Here is an 18,460-nt window from a genome sequence, read left to right on the forward strand (position 1 = left end):
TGTCCGTCTGCCTGTTGCCGGTGCTCTCAGCATGTCAGTCTGTCTTTCCACATGTCATCGAACTTTGAACCTACTGTGTTTTTTCCAACTGTCTGCATACCTACCATTCTATGTCCTGTCTGCGCTAAGTAGGTGTATAACTGTTTTTGAGTGTTCTAGCTGTTGGTTATACTGTGTGTACTGCGGGCACAAGGACAAGCAAAATGAGTGTGTATGAATGTGTGTATGTGTTGTATCCATTGTAGTCCATTCACTACATTTATAACATGTAGAATTTGCTTAAGCTCATTTGTCTGCCACTTCATTTATTGTAAAATTAACTTTTAAGTTATTATTATTATTATTATTATTATTATTATTATTTATTTTTTTATTTTTTTTTTTACTTTTCTGGAAGTTATTCAGACACTCATAAGTAGCATTAGAAAAGCCGTGTCTCAGCTGCTCTTTCTCACCTACTGTGTCTCTACTTTTTTCTATTGCCTTTGCTGTATTTTCACTGCCATGCCACTTTCTCTCACTTTGCCCCTGCCTACAGAATGAACTTATCGAAGGGGCCATTGGTGAATAGCAGCAGTGAAGATAACTCCAAGTCAACCTTTGGTAAATGCGGCGCTGGCGCCTGGAGGATGCACCAGAGCTACGATCCACTGGAGGCCAACCACATGAGAGACGCACATGCCCTCTACAACCCCAGGTAAGACAAAATGACAAAAGAACCAAAGACACACAGAAACAGAGGGAAAGAGGGAGAGCGAAATGTGTAAAAGAAAAAGAATCTATGAATCTGTTAGCTTTGGTTTTACACAAAAGCGTCACTTGACCTCTATAAAACTCAGATGAAAGGGAAAGAAGAAGCAAGCACTTTGAAACATCCAAAGCCAGTGTTTTACGTGGTCATTGCGTTTGAGAAGTAGTGCTGAGCGAGGTAACTTGTCTCCATGATCTATTCAAAAGTGAGGTGATGGAGTTCATCTGTGTGTATGTCTTTATATTTCGTAATTTTCATCCATTTATGTCCTGATTTAGATCATAATATTTCTCTTTTTTCTTAGGTTTTATTTTCAAACTGGTTGGAGTGTTTTATGCTTTTGGGACACTGTTTCTTTGCCACCATGTGCAAAAGGCAACATTACTTCATAATATAGAATTACCTCTTTAAAACTGTAATCATTAACAAAATAGGTTCAGTGGTCTGCCTTTTCTCTTATTTTTGGATGTGTTTAGTATGATTGCTTTTGTATGTTTTTTGTGTTCAATTTCAGAAGTCACACAGTATGGGTTAGTAGCTCCTAAGATTCCCCATTATTACACACCGTAATCAATAATCTTTGATCATCAGGCACGGAGAAGAAGTTGTCCATGGAGTGGCATAGTGTAAAATTTAAGTTCATCTCTCTATATAGTTCACATTTTGAGAAACATTTGTCATTTTTACTTGAAACTGTTAAAAAGTAAGACCATGCTAAAGTAGTATAGACTAAGTGTGTATGAATGTGTGTATGTGTTGTTTCCATTGTAGTCCATTCACTACACTTGCACATGCTTTAGTTCATTTGGCTACTACTACATTTATTGTAAAATTAACTTTTTAAATTTTTTTTTTTTTTTTTTTTTTTAACTTTTCTGGAGGTTTTTTCTTTACCTTCTTTTTTTGTATCCCTGTCTCCTCGCTTGTAGGAAAAAAAGGTTCACATTTTTAAAATGAAATTTATTAAATATGGCGAGATCTTTGATATGTATTGTAGAGTTATTATTGTTGATGTTTACAATGTCATTATTTGAATTGAAACAGTAAACAAAAGAGGAGGATGCTGGCTTTGCTTTTTTAACTTTTTCTACATTAATTTTTTCTCTACATTTTCTTCAGGTTGTGTTATGTTATTTTCATTATTTTAATGTCAATGCAAAATGTATTTCTTTGTACTTTTTTTATAGTGTATATCATTTTTAAACAGATTATTTATCTTTAGCTTGACAGTAAAATAGTCTGATAGTTAAACAGACACCCCTAAGTAGCATTAGAAAAGCCATGTCTGAGCTGCTCTTTCTCACCTACCTCCTTATTTTCACTGCCATCCCCCTTTCTCTCACTTTGCCCCTGCCTACAGAATTAACTTATCAAAGGGGCCATTGGTAAAGTAGTATAGACTAAGTGAGGAGAAAGGACTTAATTTTTGCTTCTTATTAATTGTTTTTGTGACTGCCTACGAATGTGTGTGTCTATGTGTGTGTGTGTATGCTCGCACCTGTCTGTCTATCTGCCTGTGAGCTGTGTTTGTTACGACTTGTTCCTAACATTTTTACCAATACATGCACAGCCCTCGTGACCACTGCTACATTTTTTTTAACCTATAGCACCATCTTCATTTTGTTATGTTTTTAAAGTGTATATAGAGTATCGCAAGAAAGCGGGATTCAACTTCTGGCTCAAGGACACTTAAGTAGTCTAAATGTGTTGCAGCACAGAGGCTTTAAATCATATAATTTGTTTGAAGGACAGTCACTATTACCATTAAAAGTAATCTCCCATTCGCTCTGCATGTGCAATAAAACTTGAAGCTTTTCATGCTTCACCAAAAGTGAAATTTCATTCTAAAGCTCTCCGGTGGAAACCAGCTCTCGGTTTGTGTGGTTGGTGGCAGGTGAAACTGAGGGTGGCTGTGGTCCATCTTTAGAACTTAAACTGTAAATACGCTGCTTGTTTCAGGTTAAAACACAGCGAATGTGTGACCCATGAAACATAGACACACGTTCTCTTTCTTCATGTTCTTCCTTCCTCTCCCCCTCTCTGCCTTTTTCTCTGTCTGTCTTTCTACGTTTCTGTGGATAAGAAATAGAGACACATGCACAGACTGAAAAACTGTAAATTTAAGTATGTGTTTTGTATTTAATTAGCATAATGCAGGCTTATTGTCCTGTTTTATGCAAATGAGCATGAGCGTGCTAACTGCTCTTTGTTTATATGTTATTATATTTTTTAAATTATGTAAAAAAAAAAAAAAAAATAGGTGTTATCTTGATTCTGAGCTCTGTCTTGACAAACAAATCAGCTCTGTTGTTAAAAATAGTTACTATCAGTTAAGAACCATTTTCAAACTCAAGCCAGTTCTGTCTTTCCATGATATGGAAAAAGTAATTCAAGCCTTTATATTTAGGCCTTTCCGCAGTTTTCATGAACTCGTCTGCAAATGGTCCAAAAAGCAGCTGCAAGGATGTTGACTGGTACTAAAAAGTGCAAGCACATCGCGCCTGTCCTAGCCTCTCTTCACTGGCTCCTAGTGTCATTTTAGTATTCAATTTAAAAACTTGCTGATTGCTTTCAAGACTCTTAATGATCAAGCCCCATCTTATATCACAGACCTTATTCACTGGCAGTCAGCTCCTAGGTCTCTTAGATCTAACAACATATCTCTCTCGACTAAAACTAAAAGGTGACAGAGTCTTTGCAGTGGCTGCTCCATGATTATGGAACCAATTGCCTTTAGATATAAGATGTGCTTCCTCTATCTCTGTTCTTAAATCTAGGCTAAAGACATATTTTTATTCACTGTTGTTATGTCTATAATTGGGTATTTTACCCTTGTTATTTAAGTTGTTGTTGGTATGTTTGTCTTTGTGTGTGTGTGTGTGTGTGTGTGTGTGTGTGTGGGGGGGTTGTTTTGTTTTGGTTTTTTTTTGTTTTGTTTTTTTTACTTTTTAGTTTATATTTTAAAGCTCTTTTTTACGGCACTTTCGTCGGCTTAAGCTGCGTTTAAATGTGCTCTAGATATAAACTTTACTTACTGACTTATAATTTCTCACCTGAGCTTGTAATGACCAGGTACTGCTAATGATTAGAACTGACATTATTAGATTAGGGTAAAAAAAAGGGCTCAGATAGGCTTTCAAAAACTTTATCTATTCATCGATCTGTACTTTTTTTCAGAGATCCTCTTTTCATTCTCCGTATGTTATTTTTGTTGTGGCCAAACAGCATGATGCTGCATGATCTCACTGAGTGCCTTGATTATCTTAATGAACGTTACTCTCGTTTGTTATGTTGTTATTGTTGTTGTATTATTGCATAGCCTATTAGAACAATATTGATTAGTGCATTGTTAGGCTTTTGCAAAGCCCTTTAATTTTAAAAGTGTGTGTGTGTGTGTGTGTGTGTGTGTGTGTGTGTGTGTGTGTGTGTGTGTGTGTGTGTGTGTGTGTGTGTGTGTGTGCCTGTGTGCATTGTAGACAGGGAAGTCTTAGTCCAATAGGATTTCAGGGTTAGTCTGGGTCAAGCCAATTAGAGGTCTGGCAAGCCATTCTCACGCAGACTCTCAGCCAATCACCAAGAGGAGTGTTACTAGCACAATGTTTGTGTGTGTGTGTGTGTGTGTGTGTGTGTGTGTGTGTGTGTGTGTGTGTGTGTGTGCATGTGTGTATATGTTGGCAGACAGTGAAGTCTGGTGATGAGAGGTGGAAAGGTTTGCCAGGGGCTAGGGAGTCACGCCATGGCTTGAAGTCACACGCTACATCCTCACACACAGATGGACACACACACAACACAGCGAATTGGGAAGCATTATTTCCCCCTGCATTAGTTCAAGTTTTGGACCAAGTTAAACAAACTACAATTTATATTGCAATTGTGAATTCAGCTGCCAGAACTATGCCAAGCCTTCCATGTAAGACAATATTTCCCCAGTTGGCAGATTATAATAAAACTAACAATATCTGCTGAAGATCACGACCTCAAAAATTATCTCAAGACTTATGTAATGTTATGTATCAAAACAAAAACACCTCATCACTTACAACTTATCCTAAAGAATATGCTCACAATAGGCCTTTTTCACAGCTTTGACATGTCATGGTAGGAAAAGCTAGCTCGTTACTGATAATATTAATAATGGCTCTGTTCTAATCAGGTGTCTGAGTTAGCCGTGACAGTGAGCCTACCCTGAAACTGAAGCAGATAAATGAAATTCAGCCATCATTCAGTCGTTTATTTCCACCTGTGATTTTCCTACTGTGACATGACAACATGTCTTCAATAAAAAGGGCAGAATGTTTAAAAAAAAAAAATGCCATAAAACAGAAAAAAAAATATTAGGGACTAAATACTAAAGACTAAGTTAAATACCGTCATTTTACCTTACGTAAATACCTTCACTCATAAATTACCCCAACCCACCCTCTCACGCGCACACACACATTTTTTCCACAAACACACACAGAAGAGGGACTGCATTGTTATATAGACAAATGCAGTATAAGATCCCATGAACACTCCCCCCAGGATATCTGACCTCCAACTGTGTTGATGGGATTTAAACACACAATTGACATAGACACCTACAAATACACTCACTCTTGACACAAATCTTTGGCGGGGGAAAAATAAACTCTAAACTCCACTTTCAATGTTATCAAACAGTATTTATACACTGTTAGTCAAAATGTTAAAATATTTCAAAATGCATGTAAATTATTGAGAATAGCATTCCCTTTTCATATCACAAAGCTCTCATAAATTCAATCAAAATCGTTAACAGTTTTACATTGAAACAACATGAAAAACTTTCATTTACTTTGTGTCATGGACCATTTTCTCAAATGGAAAACTTTTCTGAATTATGAAGAAATTCCTAATTTGTTTTTGGAGATCTGCAGTTTACTTTGGACAGCAACAATATTATTCCCCTTTTTTATTTAGGCCATCAAACCATGGGAATGTGATTAATGTCAGGCAGTCAGGGTGCGCTTGAATACACACACACACATACACACACACGCTTTGCTGTAAACTGAGCCCAATGTAATCATAATGATAAAGCAGATTGCCTTAACACACAGATGGGCCTCCCAACAGCTCTGCGTGTGTACCTGTGTGTGTGTGTGTGTGTGTGTGTGTGTGTGTGTGTGTGGACAACGCTGATTGGATTGCAGATTTATAGAAGAGGATTACTGCGGGAGCAGAGAGAGAGCGCGAGAGAGAGAAAGAGAGAGAGAAAGAGGGTTTCAGACACTCACCTCTCATTAACTTCCACCCCCTTCACCTCAACTCACCTTATTCTCAGTCATAGACAAACACACACATACACACACACATAAACATACTTAGTTAAGATCCTGTGTCGATTCAGCACCTCATTTTTTCCATGCAATGTCAAATTGAGGCCTATTAATTAATTTTACAATTAAAATGCTGAAGTTTCATTTAAATTCTCGTAATTTGCAGTAAGTTTTAAAGGGTGATGAGTTTTAGGAAAGTAGAATTTAAAAACCATGTGAAAGCAAAGCCAATGCTGGAAAGACAAACAGTAGTGAACAGTCACTTAATGTCAAATGATTATACTGTAATAGAACCAAATTATTTAAAATTTAAAAATTCACACAATGACAAGAACAGATTAACTGGTTCTTTCTGGAAATGAGTGGGAGGAAATAAAGACAGGAAATTAAAGAGGAAGGTGTTCATGAACTGTCCAAATACACAAAATTACTTTGAGACATGCTGACATGGACACTACAGTAAAGAAAATGGAAAAAAGTAAAAATGATGGACAATCAGTCAGAATACGAATACACAGAAAGAAGCAGGCAGGCTAGAAAGAGACAGAGACAGGCAGAGACAGTGGGCACTCCAGCAAACCTGATTATGACTGGATGTGAATTAGATTCCCTAACAGATGGTCCAGGAGCGAGGCTGTAAGGTGCATCAGCCAGCAGTGAGGGGAGGGAGAAGGGGAGAAAGGACAGGGGGAGTGAGAGGGAGGATCAGGCAAGGAGGCGGAGTGTCAACAGCAGCTAGTGACAATTCAGATTAATTCAGTTTGAAACCTGCAATGGTAAAGTGTTTATGTGGGGTGTGGGCTGACTAGCAAATTATTTTTTCATATATTTAGGAGGACATTTAGTATTTTAAGACATAATCTGTGACATTAAATTTCTTCTTTCGACCCACACTACCTGTCACGCAATGTAATCATGAAGTAAAAGTAAGTGGCTGATTCTCTACAAATCACTACTTTTTTTATACTCATCAGTATTATTCACGGAACGATCAATATGTGCATCCTTTTTCTAAATGTATTATTTACAGAATATTGAGGGTTGAATTGAAAAGTAAGCAGGGAACGGAGCCTTCCAGGGATGTTTTTTTTTTTTTTTTTCTCAATTTTTGCAGCAGTTATGCATTATTGTACATACTCTGGCTCTGCTTCTCTCCCTCTCCCCGTGATGGATAGGTGTAAATCATCACAATCCTGTAGTGACAGCCCAATTTCCCCAAATCTGATCTGCTTAAAGAATGCAGCTTTGACGCTCTGCTCACTTGTGTCTCCTCTCCTCTCTTCTCCTCTCCTCTCACATTTCTTTTCTCCTTTATTCCAGTATTTCTCGCTCACTCTCTCAGATCCAGTAACATTTTAGTTCACTCTCTCTCTCTCCCCTTTTTTGCAGCATTGCACTCTCTTTTCCCATTCCCTCCTTGTCTGTTTCCCTCTTCCTCCCCTCCTCTCTCTCTCTCTGCCTCCCTCCTGTGTCACATCTGAAAGCCCTGTCATATTTACTAGAGTGGAAATCCTCTTTCACCATCTGCTTAATAAAATGTATTTTTAATCCGATGGCGGATATTTTGTTTTTTTTTTTAAAACACTTTTTTTTATTATACTTCTGTGCAATTTCATTTGATACGGCACCTTGTCCAGGTCTCTATCTGTCTGGGTATGAGAGAGAGGGTAGAAGAGCTTTACGTATCACTGTACAGGAATGGTTGAATGTGTACATGTGCGCGTGTGTGAGAATGCATGTGTGTCAGCCACAACGGCAAGTGTCGGTAAGTGTTTGGAAGGGCTGTTGCCCCCCTAATGCTTAGCGATAACACTGCTAATCCACACATACACACAGACATGCACACGCACACAGACATAGAAAGAGAAACAAACACTAACCTTGATCAATGACCTTTCTTTTATAAAGGAGCCAGCCTACAATTTATATCCCTTCTACTCCTGCACAAACATTTCCCAATAATATTATGTGAATAAGCAGTGTGAATGTATGATCAGTCACATCAGAATTATTGTGCACATTGTTTAAACAAACGAAACGTTTATGAATACATTGGTCATTATGTATTTTCATAAAAAGAAGGATCAGTACTTTCACGTTTGCCACATGCAGTATCTTCTATAAAAGGTTTCCCTAACAGGAGGATGCACTCAGTAATTTCATTGATTGCCACTCTTCAGCCTTTCCAGTAAAAGGCTGGAGGTCACTACAAGTACATGGTATGCAATTTAGTCTGCCAAGTCCCAAAAACAGAACTGAATTAGGCATCCAGTTTGCAGTAATTTATGTATTTGATTATTTGTCAAATAAATACTTCAATCTATTTAACAGGCCATTTGTGTTCACTGTACTCCAGATGTGCAGCGCGCTGGATGGAGTTGAGCTGTTTTAGAGGTATGAAGCACAGTTCTGACAGTAGACAACCATCCTTACAAATACAATGACACACAACAGATAAAGGAGACAGAAAGAGAGAAAGAGAGAGAGAGAGAGACAAAGCAAAAGGTAAGGAGAGAGAGAGACATGGTGACAAAGATAGTGGCTGGCAGTACCACACTTATCAGCTATTGCTCCACGAGAAAATGACCTAAATCATCAAGATTCCCATCTGACACACACACACCAACACATACAGGGTTAGCGGTGCACTGACTTACATTTTTGCCCTAAACAAGCTCACTCTCTTCATATCTTTTCACTTAAATGCTACACTTCCTACACCAGGGCAGTCAGACTCTCAAATCTAAATGATCCTTTATACGGACCACATAGGACTTTCAGAGAAAAAGGAATTACCTTCAGATTTTCGAATTAAAGAAGAGAACAGATGAAAAGAAAAAGCGAAGAAAGCACATGAAACAGTTTTCACAACAGTACTATGTGATTATTGAAGACGCATGAATTGCATTGATATCACCAGTCTCAACATGATTCTCCCGAATAGTTTTCAGTCTGCAGTTTGGAAAGCACATAATTCTTAATCAATATCGTTTGGCTGAGACTTTCCTGTGTGTTCTGTCTCCCACAGTTTATCCATTCACATCTAGAGAATGTGTGTGTGTGCTTGCGTGCGTGCGTGCGTGCGTGCGTGTGTGTGTGTGTGTGTAACTTTATAAAACCCAGGTTGCACCATAATATCTTTAGCCCCACTAGTGTGCCTCTGAAAGTCTTACCAAATTCATTTCACACCTGCGCGTTTGTGTAGTGTATGTGGATAGGACACATACCTACATAGCAAAAATGTGTAGGTATGTGTTTGTCACATTGAGATTCATACCTGGAAGGAGTCGTTGTGTCTAAACACACAATCACAGACACATACACTCAGGAATCCAACCACACAAACTCACATTTCCTCTTCTCTACCGGTCTTTACAGCCCAATAGCCCATTGGGCAGAATGTGTTTTAGCCATTATCACATTGATTGTATGTAATCAGAGGTTTATTCTGCAGCCAATGAAGTGAATTACAGGTTTCCTGCTCGACTAACACTGTAACAATTGATCTGCTCCCTGGCGTGTGTGTGTGTGTGTGTGTGTGTGTGTGTGTGTGTGTGTGTGTGTGTGTGTGTGTGTGTGTGTGTGTGTGTGTGTGTGTGTGTGTGTGTGTGTGTGTGTGTGTGTGTGTGTGTGTATTTGAGCAGGGTGTAAGGTGGTGTGTCTGACGGGGTGTGGATGTACGTGAAAGAGAGACAAGCAATGACAGAGTGTGTTTGTGAGTGAGAAGTAGAAACGACAACATATAGCAAGAGAGAGAGAGAGAGAGGGAAAGAGAGTGATTGAGACCCAAAGAGGGCAGGATAGAGAGGGCGAGAGAGAGCTCAGTAGGAGGGAGAGTGGTTTAGATTGACTGTCGCTGCGTGAGTTTTTATTTTGTATTTTATTCATTTTTGTCCCTGAAAACAACTATAATCATCTACACACCGAGAGTCTATGGAGCTAAACTCAAACACGCACAAACACTGCACAGCAACACACAGATTATTTTTTCAATCCTGTTCTCTATTTCTCTGCCTGTGAAACTATACACACACTTTACACGATGAGCATGTAAAAATATAGATTCAATTAATACCTAAAAAATGACACAAAGAATGTCATACAAAAAAGTTTTTTGTTGTTTTTCTTGTTGTTTTTTGCCTGTTTTATGCCTGTTGTTTTTTTGGGTTTGTTAGTTTGAGCCGCCGGAAAATAGAAAATGTGTTCTCGCTGTGAGTCTTTAACAACAGCTGCATTAACCTACTCTTTTTCAACCAATGTGTGCACCTAACAAGTCAAGCTTACATGTGTGTTTTGTGCATATGTGTGCACACTCACCAGTGCATGTATTAGACTAACAAGCTGACATGCAAGGAAAGAAAAATAAACAAAGGAATGTGAGGGCTGAAAAAGCAATTCAGTCTATTGATGAAATCGTTCTGTTCATTTGAGTATGGAAATGTAAACACATTTTTTTGCTTCTGTTCCCCTCCTTACTCCATTCTTTAATTCAATGTATTTTCTTTTCTGTCTTCCATCCATCCTTCACTTTCCCCTCCATCCCACAGCATTGCTGGTATCATCTAGATAGAATTGTGTAAGGTTTTCTCTCTTTCTTTTTTTTTTTCTTTTTGCTTATTGGACTGTGTGTTCTTATCAGCATTGAGAGCACAATGCTTGGTGTGATGGAAAGGTATTAGCCAACCCGTGGTAGCTACATTGTCAGCACTACTCCCTTTTCTGTCTCTACTGCTACCACTTCTCTTTCCTCTCTGTTTTTCCTCTCTCCTCTTATTCCTTTCCACTCATTTTTATTGCTTTTTCCATGGGAATCTAGTTTTAAAAATAGTGTCAGGGCAGTGAGGTGTTTCATTTCTCTACACCTACAGGCACTGACGTTTGTCAAGGGGTAGTCAAATGTATTTTGTCTGTTCTTAGCAGACTAACATAATTTAAGACCGGTTTTCATTGTTTAGATAAAAATAGCTCAAAATGTTTACATCTTAGCTGCACATTTTATTTCCTTTTCCTATTCTCTTCACATATGTTCGATCATATTGGTTGTTTGACTATCATTTTTATTTGTTATGACAACATTTTTACTCACTGATGAAGTTGCTGAGATCTAGGACATGGCAACATCAACAGAAGAGTCCAAAAGGGATAGACAATCATACAGGTTGTGAAAAACCTGAATCTTATCTAAACCTCTGATTGTGTATTGAAAGGTGAATGATAAAATGACACCCAGACTACCTACCTCTACCTCTATACAGCTCGCAGCTCCTTACACTCTTGTCTTCTCTTCTTTTTTCTTCTCTTCTCTTCTATAAACTAGAGCGGGAGCAAAAACAGTTGGGAGTTGTTGAGGATAAGTTTGTGTTTATGGCTGCCATCTAGCGAGGCAGTCATACAGAGATTGTATATAATAAGAGAGTGCGAGCGCACACAGACACACAGAATGAAGGAGCACGCAGCTAACAGCACAGAGACACAGAGTGAGGCAGAGAGTAGTTGCTCTAATACGATGATTGCATGTTTGTCCCTGCCAGTTGTCAGGGCGCTGCATCAGCCCACCACTCTAATGACAGCTTGTCATACTAAAGTGGCCCACCTTCCTTCAAAGCGCACAGGAAAAAATAAAACACTTTCTTTCTTTCTTTCTCTCTTTCTTTCTTTCTCTCCCACACATCGCTCTGTTCTTTCTGTTGTGCTCTCTCAGTGTTTCCACATCTTTATCTCTCTTTCATGAGTCACTGTCCTTTCCTTCAAGAAGTGAGAAATGGAAAAAAGAAATGGGAACATTGAGAAAGAGAAAATAACAGGGATTGAGCTGGAAATGGAGACAAGGGAAGGTGGTAATCTTTCTGAATTGTGTGCGTGTCTGTGTGTGTATGTGTGTTCTTCCTCAGTAAGAGACAGGTAAATAGGCCTGCTGAATTTTTGATGTCTGCAGGAACAGCCACTTTTGTCCCTTTGCTTTGACTGTTTGTGAAACAGTCTCATATGTACAGTAGTTGGTGTTAACAAAACTCTTACACGGGGTCAATTCACTTACTATAAAACCTTATTTTACTGTAATAGTTTCACACTGATTTTTTATGAAGTTACTTCAAAGAGCTGAAAAAAATAATACCACTTTAGAAAAAATATATTTTGGATGAACATGTTCAACAATTAGCCTTCTCTTTGTTTGATGTTTTACTTGTCAAAACTAAAATGTCCCCACTATTTATCTACTTAGGAGAGTGCTTAAGTTTCTGTCTGAAATTACACAAAATATATAACAGTTAAACAAAAGAAATACTTTTTTTCACGATATCTAGTAAAAGAAATGGAAGAAGCGAAATGTTGTTAATGTTGTGTGTAGTGTGTAGTGATTTGTGACAATCTGAGGACAGTCACATAGAAGTTACATACCATTTAATTCAAACCATTCAAAGAACAAAAATATTCTTATTTACCACTTGCTTGAGTTTTTATGACAGTGTTATAATATGGTTCTCTTCCACTGAAGTGCATCAAAATGTACAAAATGGCAGGAAGAAAATGAAATTCAAAACCTTTTTTCAATAACAGACTTAAACAAAACAGCTAATACTAAAATCTGATTACTGCTCTTCTTTGTGTTTTACTGGAATCATCTCATAACACACTGCTCACGTCTTTGAGCCTCTTGTGAAAATACAATAAGAAAAAGAAATACACTCAAGCCTCTTCTTCTTTATATAAATCTCTTTAAACACCTAAAAACATAAAGAATTGATAAAAAAAAAAAAAATGAGACCCACCCCCTTCCCTCATCTGAAGAGCAGACAGGCACAATAAGACTGCTCTTTCAGCACTGAGCTGTCGCTACATAGCGCCATAATTATACTGATAACATACATACATAAATGCATTCAACCTCTCGCTCGGCACAGCGCGCTGCATGGCTGTGATTTCTTAATCTTCTTTCCTCTACTCCCCTCCTCTGCACGCATGTCTTCTTTCTTACTCTTTTTATTCCTCCCCCTTCGACTGCCATTATTTTTCATTTATAAGCAGAGTGAGGGAGAGAGAGAAAGAGATGATAGACGAAAAGAAAGGGAGAGAGAGCAAAGAGGAGGAATGGAAAAAGAAGAAGGAAAGAGACGAGAATTTGAGAGAGAGAAGGAAAAAGCACCTGAGATCTTTTGGCACTTAAACTCTTTCACTTAATGGTACTCAGAGGGATTGACGGTTGAAGGGAGGGGGCACAAAAGAGCATAAAATGTGAAAAAGGAGAGATTAAATCATCACCATCACATCATCTACTTAAATGGTCTACTCTCTTTTTCTGTAACCACTGTGTTTTCTCTCCCTCTGCTAGAACATAGAACAATCCTGTGCAATCTCTCATCATCCCATCGCTCTTTCCCCCATTTACACTTATTTCTTCCTTGTTTATTCCGCCACCTTTTATGTTTTTCCGTCTCTTCTTCTGTATCCCTCCATCAACTCTCTCACATTTCACCTGGCTTCCTCTTTCTTGATTTGTTTCCAAACCGTTCTCATTGTCCCTCTCATCCCAAACTAAAGGCCTACCGTAGCATCAGATAAATGGATTTATAGACATTGGTTGAATACCACAAAGCCAGGATTAATAAGAGGAGGGAAGAAGGGATGGAGGGAATAAGATATATGGTGAAAAGGGGGGAAAGGCCAAAGTATTGTACATCATAAATGTCATGTCACTTTATGAAAGGAAAAATTGATGAATAAGAAAGCCCTGTAGGTTTGGCTAAAGCAAACTGCTTTGTCTCATTTTTCTGCACATCAAATACACTAAATCTATGCTGCAAAATAAAAACTGAACAACCAGATCTGAAACTGCCGTCTGTCATTTTACTGTCATCAGTTATTGCAGCCCCGCAATCTCTTCTTCTCCCGTTCTGTCTGTCTTTTGCCCTGGCTGTCCGTCTGCCTACCTGTTTTCCTGTCTATATGCATTCCTCATACCCCCACCCTTCCTTCACCCGACCAGCTCTCCATTCTCCGTCAAGGCACTGTCTGTGTTTTATGGGTCCCTGTAGAACAGGGATCTTTTACAGGCCGACTGGACTTTAGAAGCCCCTCGTTTAGCAGCATCCTGCCTTAATTAAAAACCCCTTTTGTGCTTTCTGCCTTTAACAATGAAAAGAGAGAGAAGGGAGGGAGGGCAGGGTTAGAGGGATAGAGAGTGGTAATGCAAAAAGGAAGAGAAAGAGAGAGATGGCAGTGAATAGGAAGTGATAGGGAGACAGGCAGATAGTAAGGTAGACAAAGGGAGGGATGGAGAGATATGGACACAGAGAAGATAGCTGTTAATTACAACTGCCATTAACAAGACACCAGTCAGCCTCCTTAGGGAGAGGAAGAAGGGAAAGGAGCGAGGGAGAGCGCAAGGGAAGCAGGGCAGAGGAAAGGAGAGTCAGCAGAGAAGAACAGGAGATGAGGAGAGGAATACAGGACTAGTTCGGCACTGATTAGTACAGATTTTATTTTTTTGTTGTTATTTTTATACAGTTTTGTATTGAAAGGCTCCCCCTGACATCTTAAACTGTCAATGTGTGCTTAGATATGAGCATGCATGAATCTGTGTCTCTGTGTGTATGTGTGCGGGTGTGCATGTGAGCACCATGTATGTGTAAGGCTTTCTTTGGGATGATTGAGCAGCAGAGAGGCCGCTTACTGATTACCTTCATGTAGAACAAACTGCTATTGACTGGAGAGTGACGGATGACCATCGGCCCCAAGCATGTGTATGTGTTTGTGTGACTGTGTGGTACTGTGGGTGCATCTCTGCTACTCTCTCTTACACATGGTTTCCCTAATGAACCACAATCTATTTCTTTTTCGTATTTAAGTCTCTTACTCTCTTCTTTCTCTCCCTCCACATCCCTGTCAATCATTTCTCTTAGGAAGTAGAACAACAAATGTGATGGATGGATTGTGTGTGAACATGTGTGTGTGTCATTTATAGAACTTACTAAGCTCTGTGAAATAATATAAATCCCTGACAGAAAGTGGCAGTAAGGACATACATAAAATGATTCCTAGGATTCAACTTTAAAAAGCAAAAAAAAAATTTTTTGGTGAACATTGACTGAACTGGATCCTTCTCTCTTCACGTCGAGCTGTGCATTTCTTCTAACTCTTCCCTCTCCTGGTTTCATCTCTTTTCTTTATAGATATCCATCATATTTACATTTTCTTGAAATAATGTTCTTCCTCTTCTTCCTCTGTTTGTTCGTGTCTTACTCCTCAGGCTTCTCTGCAGAATGTCCAGTAAGGAGCGCCACCTTGAGTCCAACTGTCCGTCCTCTTATATAAAGACTGAGCCGTCTAGTCCTGCCTCCTTGACTGACAGTCTAAACCATCACTCCCCTGGCGGCTCCAGTGACGCCTCAGGCTCATATTCATCCACGATGAACGGCCACCCCAACGGTTTAGACTCCCCTAGCCTTTACGGTTCCAACGCAGGGCCCCTGGGTCCTGCTGGCGGCCCTGGATCAAAGCGTTACGAGGACTGTTCGTCGACTATTGGGGAAGATTCACAGATTAAGTGCGAGTACATGCTGAATTCGATGCCCAAGAGGCTGTGTCTGGTGTGTGGAGACATTGCATCAGGGTATCACTATGGAGTGGCATCCTGTGAGGCCTGCAAGGCCTTCTTCAAACGCACCATCCAAGGTTTGCTTCCATTTTGACTTTGTGTCTATAAAGTTCTCTCTGTTTGACTGTCGACATTTCTATCTTGCTGTATCAGTTCCATCATCAGAGGTTTGGTTCCATCTTCTGTTTTACTTTAGTCCTGTTTTAACGGCTCTGTTTGTCAAATTGATGTAACAGAGAATGTGGGTGTCTGTGTTGTTTTGGATTAATATTTGTCAAAAACTGTAGATATTATGATGAGCTGTGATCTATTTGGTGATGAATTGACTCAATGAGAAGCTTAAAAGACTGTCAAAAAAAGTTTTGTTGTTATTTGAATTTTATTTCTTCTGAAAGGTCATTGATACATTACAACGAAAGAACAAATCGCAGGGTTGGCTTAGGGGGAGTGCAAGCTCATAGGTTAAAGGTGAAGATAGAGTGTTTTTAATATTGAACTTAATGGGGCTCCTTAAAAAGGCACAACCTTTTAGAGAAATAGTGCACACAGAGCACCTAAAACATAAACTATGTTTTGTTTTTTCAAATGAAGAAAAAGAAACACAAAAAATGTACTCTTGCACACATGCACATACACATGAGCCACTGTATTAGATCCAGGACATACGATAAAAGCCCCAGGACAGATGTGAACCCAGATTTTTATGTGGCACACGTCTCCTCCTCTGTTTGCTAAGTGAGCCACCAGGACATCCACCGGAGTCTATTTTTTGCTCTCCTTTACCATTTCTGTTTCTTTCACGCACGCAAATACACTCACTCACATACACCTGTCCAGTCAGGTTAACGCATACACACGAACTCCCAGACACAACCCCCTTTCACCTTCAACCTTGGCCTCTTCGTCATCCACAGCAAAGAGTAATTTCCAAGTAGTGTTTGCATTCCCAGATCTAGCTGCTTATGCTTTACAGGAAGAGTGTTAGCCCTAAGCCTGTTGTCTAGGAGATAACGTAGTGTCAGAGGAAGGTCAGAGGTTATGTCTAGGGGTCAGGAGTTCAGGTTAGGGGTTAGAGGAGAGAAGGGATAGAGCAGTAATCCACATGATGAGAAGAGTAAAGGATTTAGGCTCAGTAATCCCTTGCTTTTCTCTTGTTAGGGTTAGAGGTAGTTGAGGAAGTGTACAGGTATTTGGACTATGCTCTCCAGATTTTGTGGATATACAGTTAATGCTCGACTCGCAGCTTGATCATCACTATATACTTTATTTACCCTAGTAGACACAGTATAAGTCAGTCTTCCAGACAACCAAGTAGCCATAACGCAAACCGGGTAGTCTGCCATTTGTTCACTAATCCATCCAGTGCAACAATAAGACTGCCATCCTAGTTTCACATGTGCCAAAATATGGCACTTTTGCAAAGTGTACAACTTAGTTGATTAACTCATTGGGTTTTATGATGGCTTCTCTCCACAACAGATACTAGACTGTTTACCTCTATAATAAAACAGCATTAAAGGGGAAGGGCTGTGATATTCTATATTTTTGTTAATGCAATCAATTTCCATGAAATTAGCGAAATCAACAGCGTGTTAATACGTCTCTCAATACTTTTCGAGTCAGTCTTTCTGTTGCTCTTAGCCCCAAGCTCATTCGTTGCAGCTGAGGACAACAATATTTAAAAACACATAAGAAATGTATATACTTTTGTTTAAAGAATTTTATAACATATAATATAATTCATATATATATATATATATATATATATATATACACACACACACATATATACAACACACATATATGACATGCTTAGTTGGTCAGCAAGTGATGAACATTTGAAGGCTTTGTGTTTGAATAATAATTTTTTATGATTTAAGTTTTTAAAAAAATAATTAATAGGGTCCATCACTCAGCAGGACAGCCCTGTTTTCGGTCAGTCTGCCACTGCAGTAACCAAGCTACCAGCCAGCCATCCGGCCGTCATCGATCCATTCAGTCAGTCAGTCAGTCAGTCAGTCATATCAGACAGGATTCATCTATCTGTCTTTCCATCCATCCACCTATCTGTCGCTGCTTTCTTATGCCTCTGATAAGCAGCTTTCCCAGTAAAGCTCCAGAGAGTGCGAGAGAGAGACAGGGAGATGTGGGGGGGGCGGACGTCTTACATCAACTAGATGGTCACCACTACCTAGAGATGACCTGTATGTGTTTCTTATGGGATGAGATCAGGACACGGTGAAATCCGGACAAAGAGGTTGGAGAACACACACACAGAGATAAAGGTAGAGACACACTCACACCCACAAACCCGAACTCACGGAGGCACATTCACAGATAGACACCAGCACACATGAACAGACAGTCACACACATGACCTTGTAATCATTCTTTGTACAGCTTTAACCCCTAATTCATGTGTCATAGCTGCAGTGTCTAATAGTTGACCAATTCCAGATGTCTCATTTCATTTAGAGGGCTTGTTAAAGGTTACACTGTGAGGACACAGTTACAGATTAAATACAATAGCCCAGCAAACATATAGATATCATGCCTCTTTGGAGTTTGACCTTGAATAGATGGAAAGCAATACACTGTCCCCTCTCTCTGACTCCCTCATTTTCACCCTATTTGTAATCCTCTCGTCTCCTGTAGTGGACATGTTGCAGATCAGGAGGGCCGGAGTTAGAGGTTATGGGTCAAGACTTTGGCAAAGCTAGTCACAGGACAGTTGTCACGAAAGGTTGTGATGAAACAGGCAACAAGCAGAAATACACTGCAATTTAAAAGTTCAGATATCCTCATTCATGTCTT

The 18,460-nt window shown here is 39.3% G+C and overlaps 1 protein-coding gene across 2 annotated transcripts in view; it reads left to right on the forward strand.

The window, feature by feature from the left end:
* Positions 1-18,460, forward strand: part of esrrga (estrogen-related receptor gamma a) — a 129,991-nt gene that overhangs the window by 61,376 nt on the left and 50,155 nt on the right. For both annotated transcript variants that reach the window (XM_040138069.1, XM_040138079.1), the window contains exons 2-3: positions 539-697; positions 15,299-15,723. In XM_040138069.1, the coding sequence (XP_039994003.1) occupies positions 540-697; positions 15,299-15,723 (583 nt within the window). In that variant the 5' untranslated portion in view covers position 539. The remainder of the gene's footprint in view (positions 1-538; positions 698-15,298; positions 15,724-18,460) is intronic.

This window comes from Xiphias gladius, chromosome 1 (genome assembly GCF_016859285.1).
Source record: "Xiphias gladius isolate SHS-SW01 ecotype Sanya breed wild chromosome 1, ASM1685928v1, whole genome shotgun sequence".
Taxonomy (NCBI): domain Eukaryota; kingdom Metazoa; phylum Chordata; class Actinopteri; order Istiophoriformes; family Xiphiidae; genus Xiphias; species Xiphias gladius.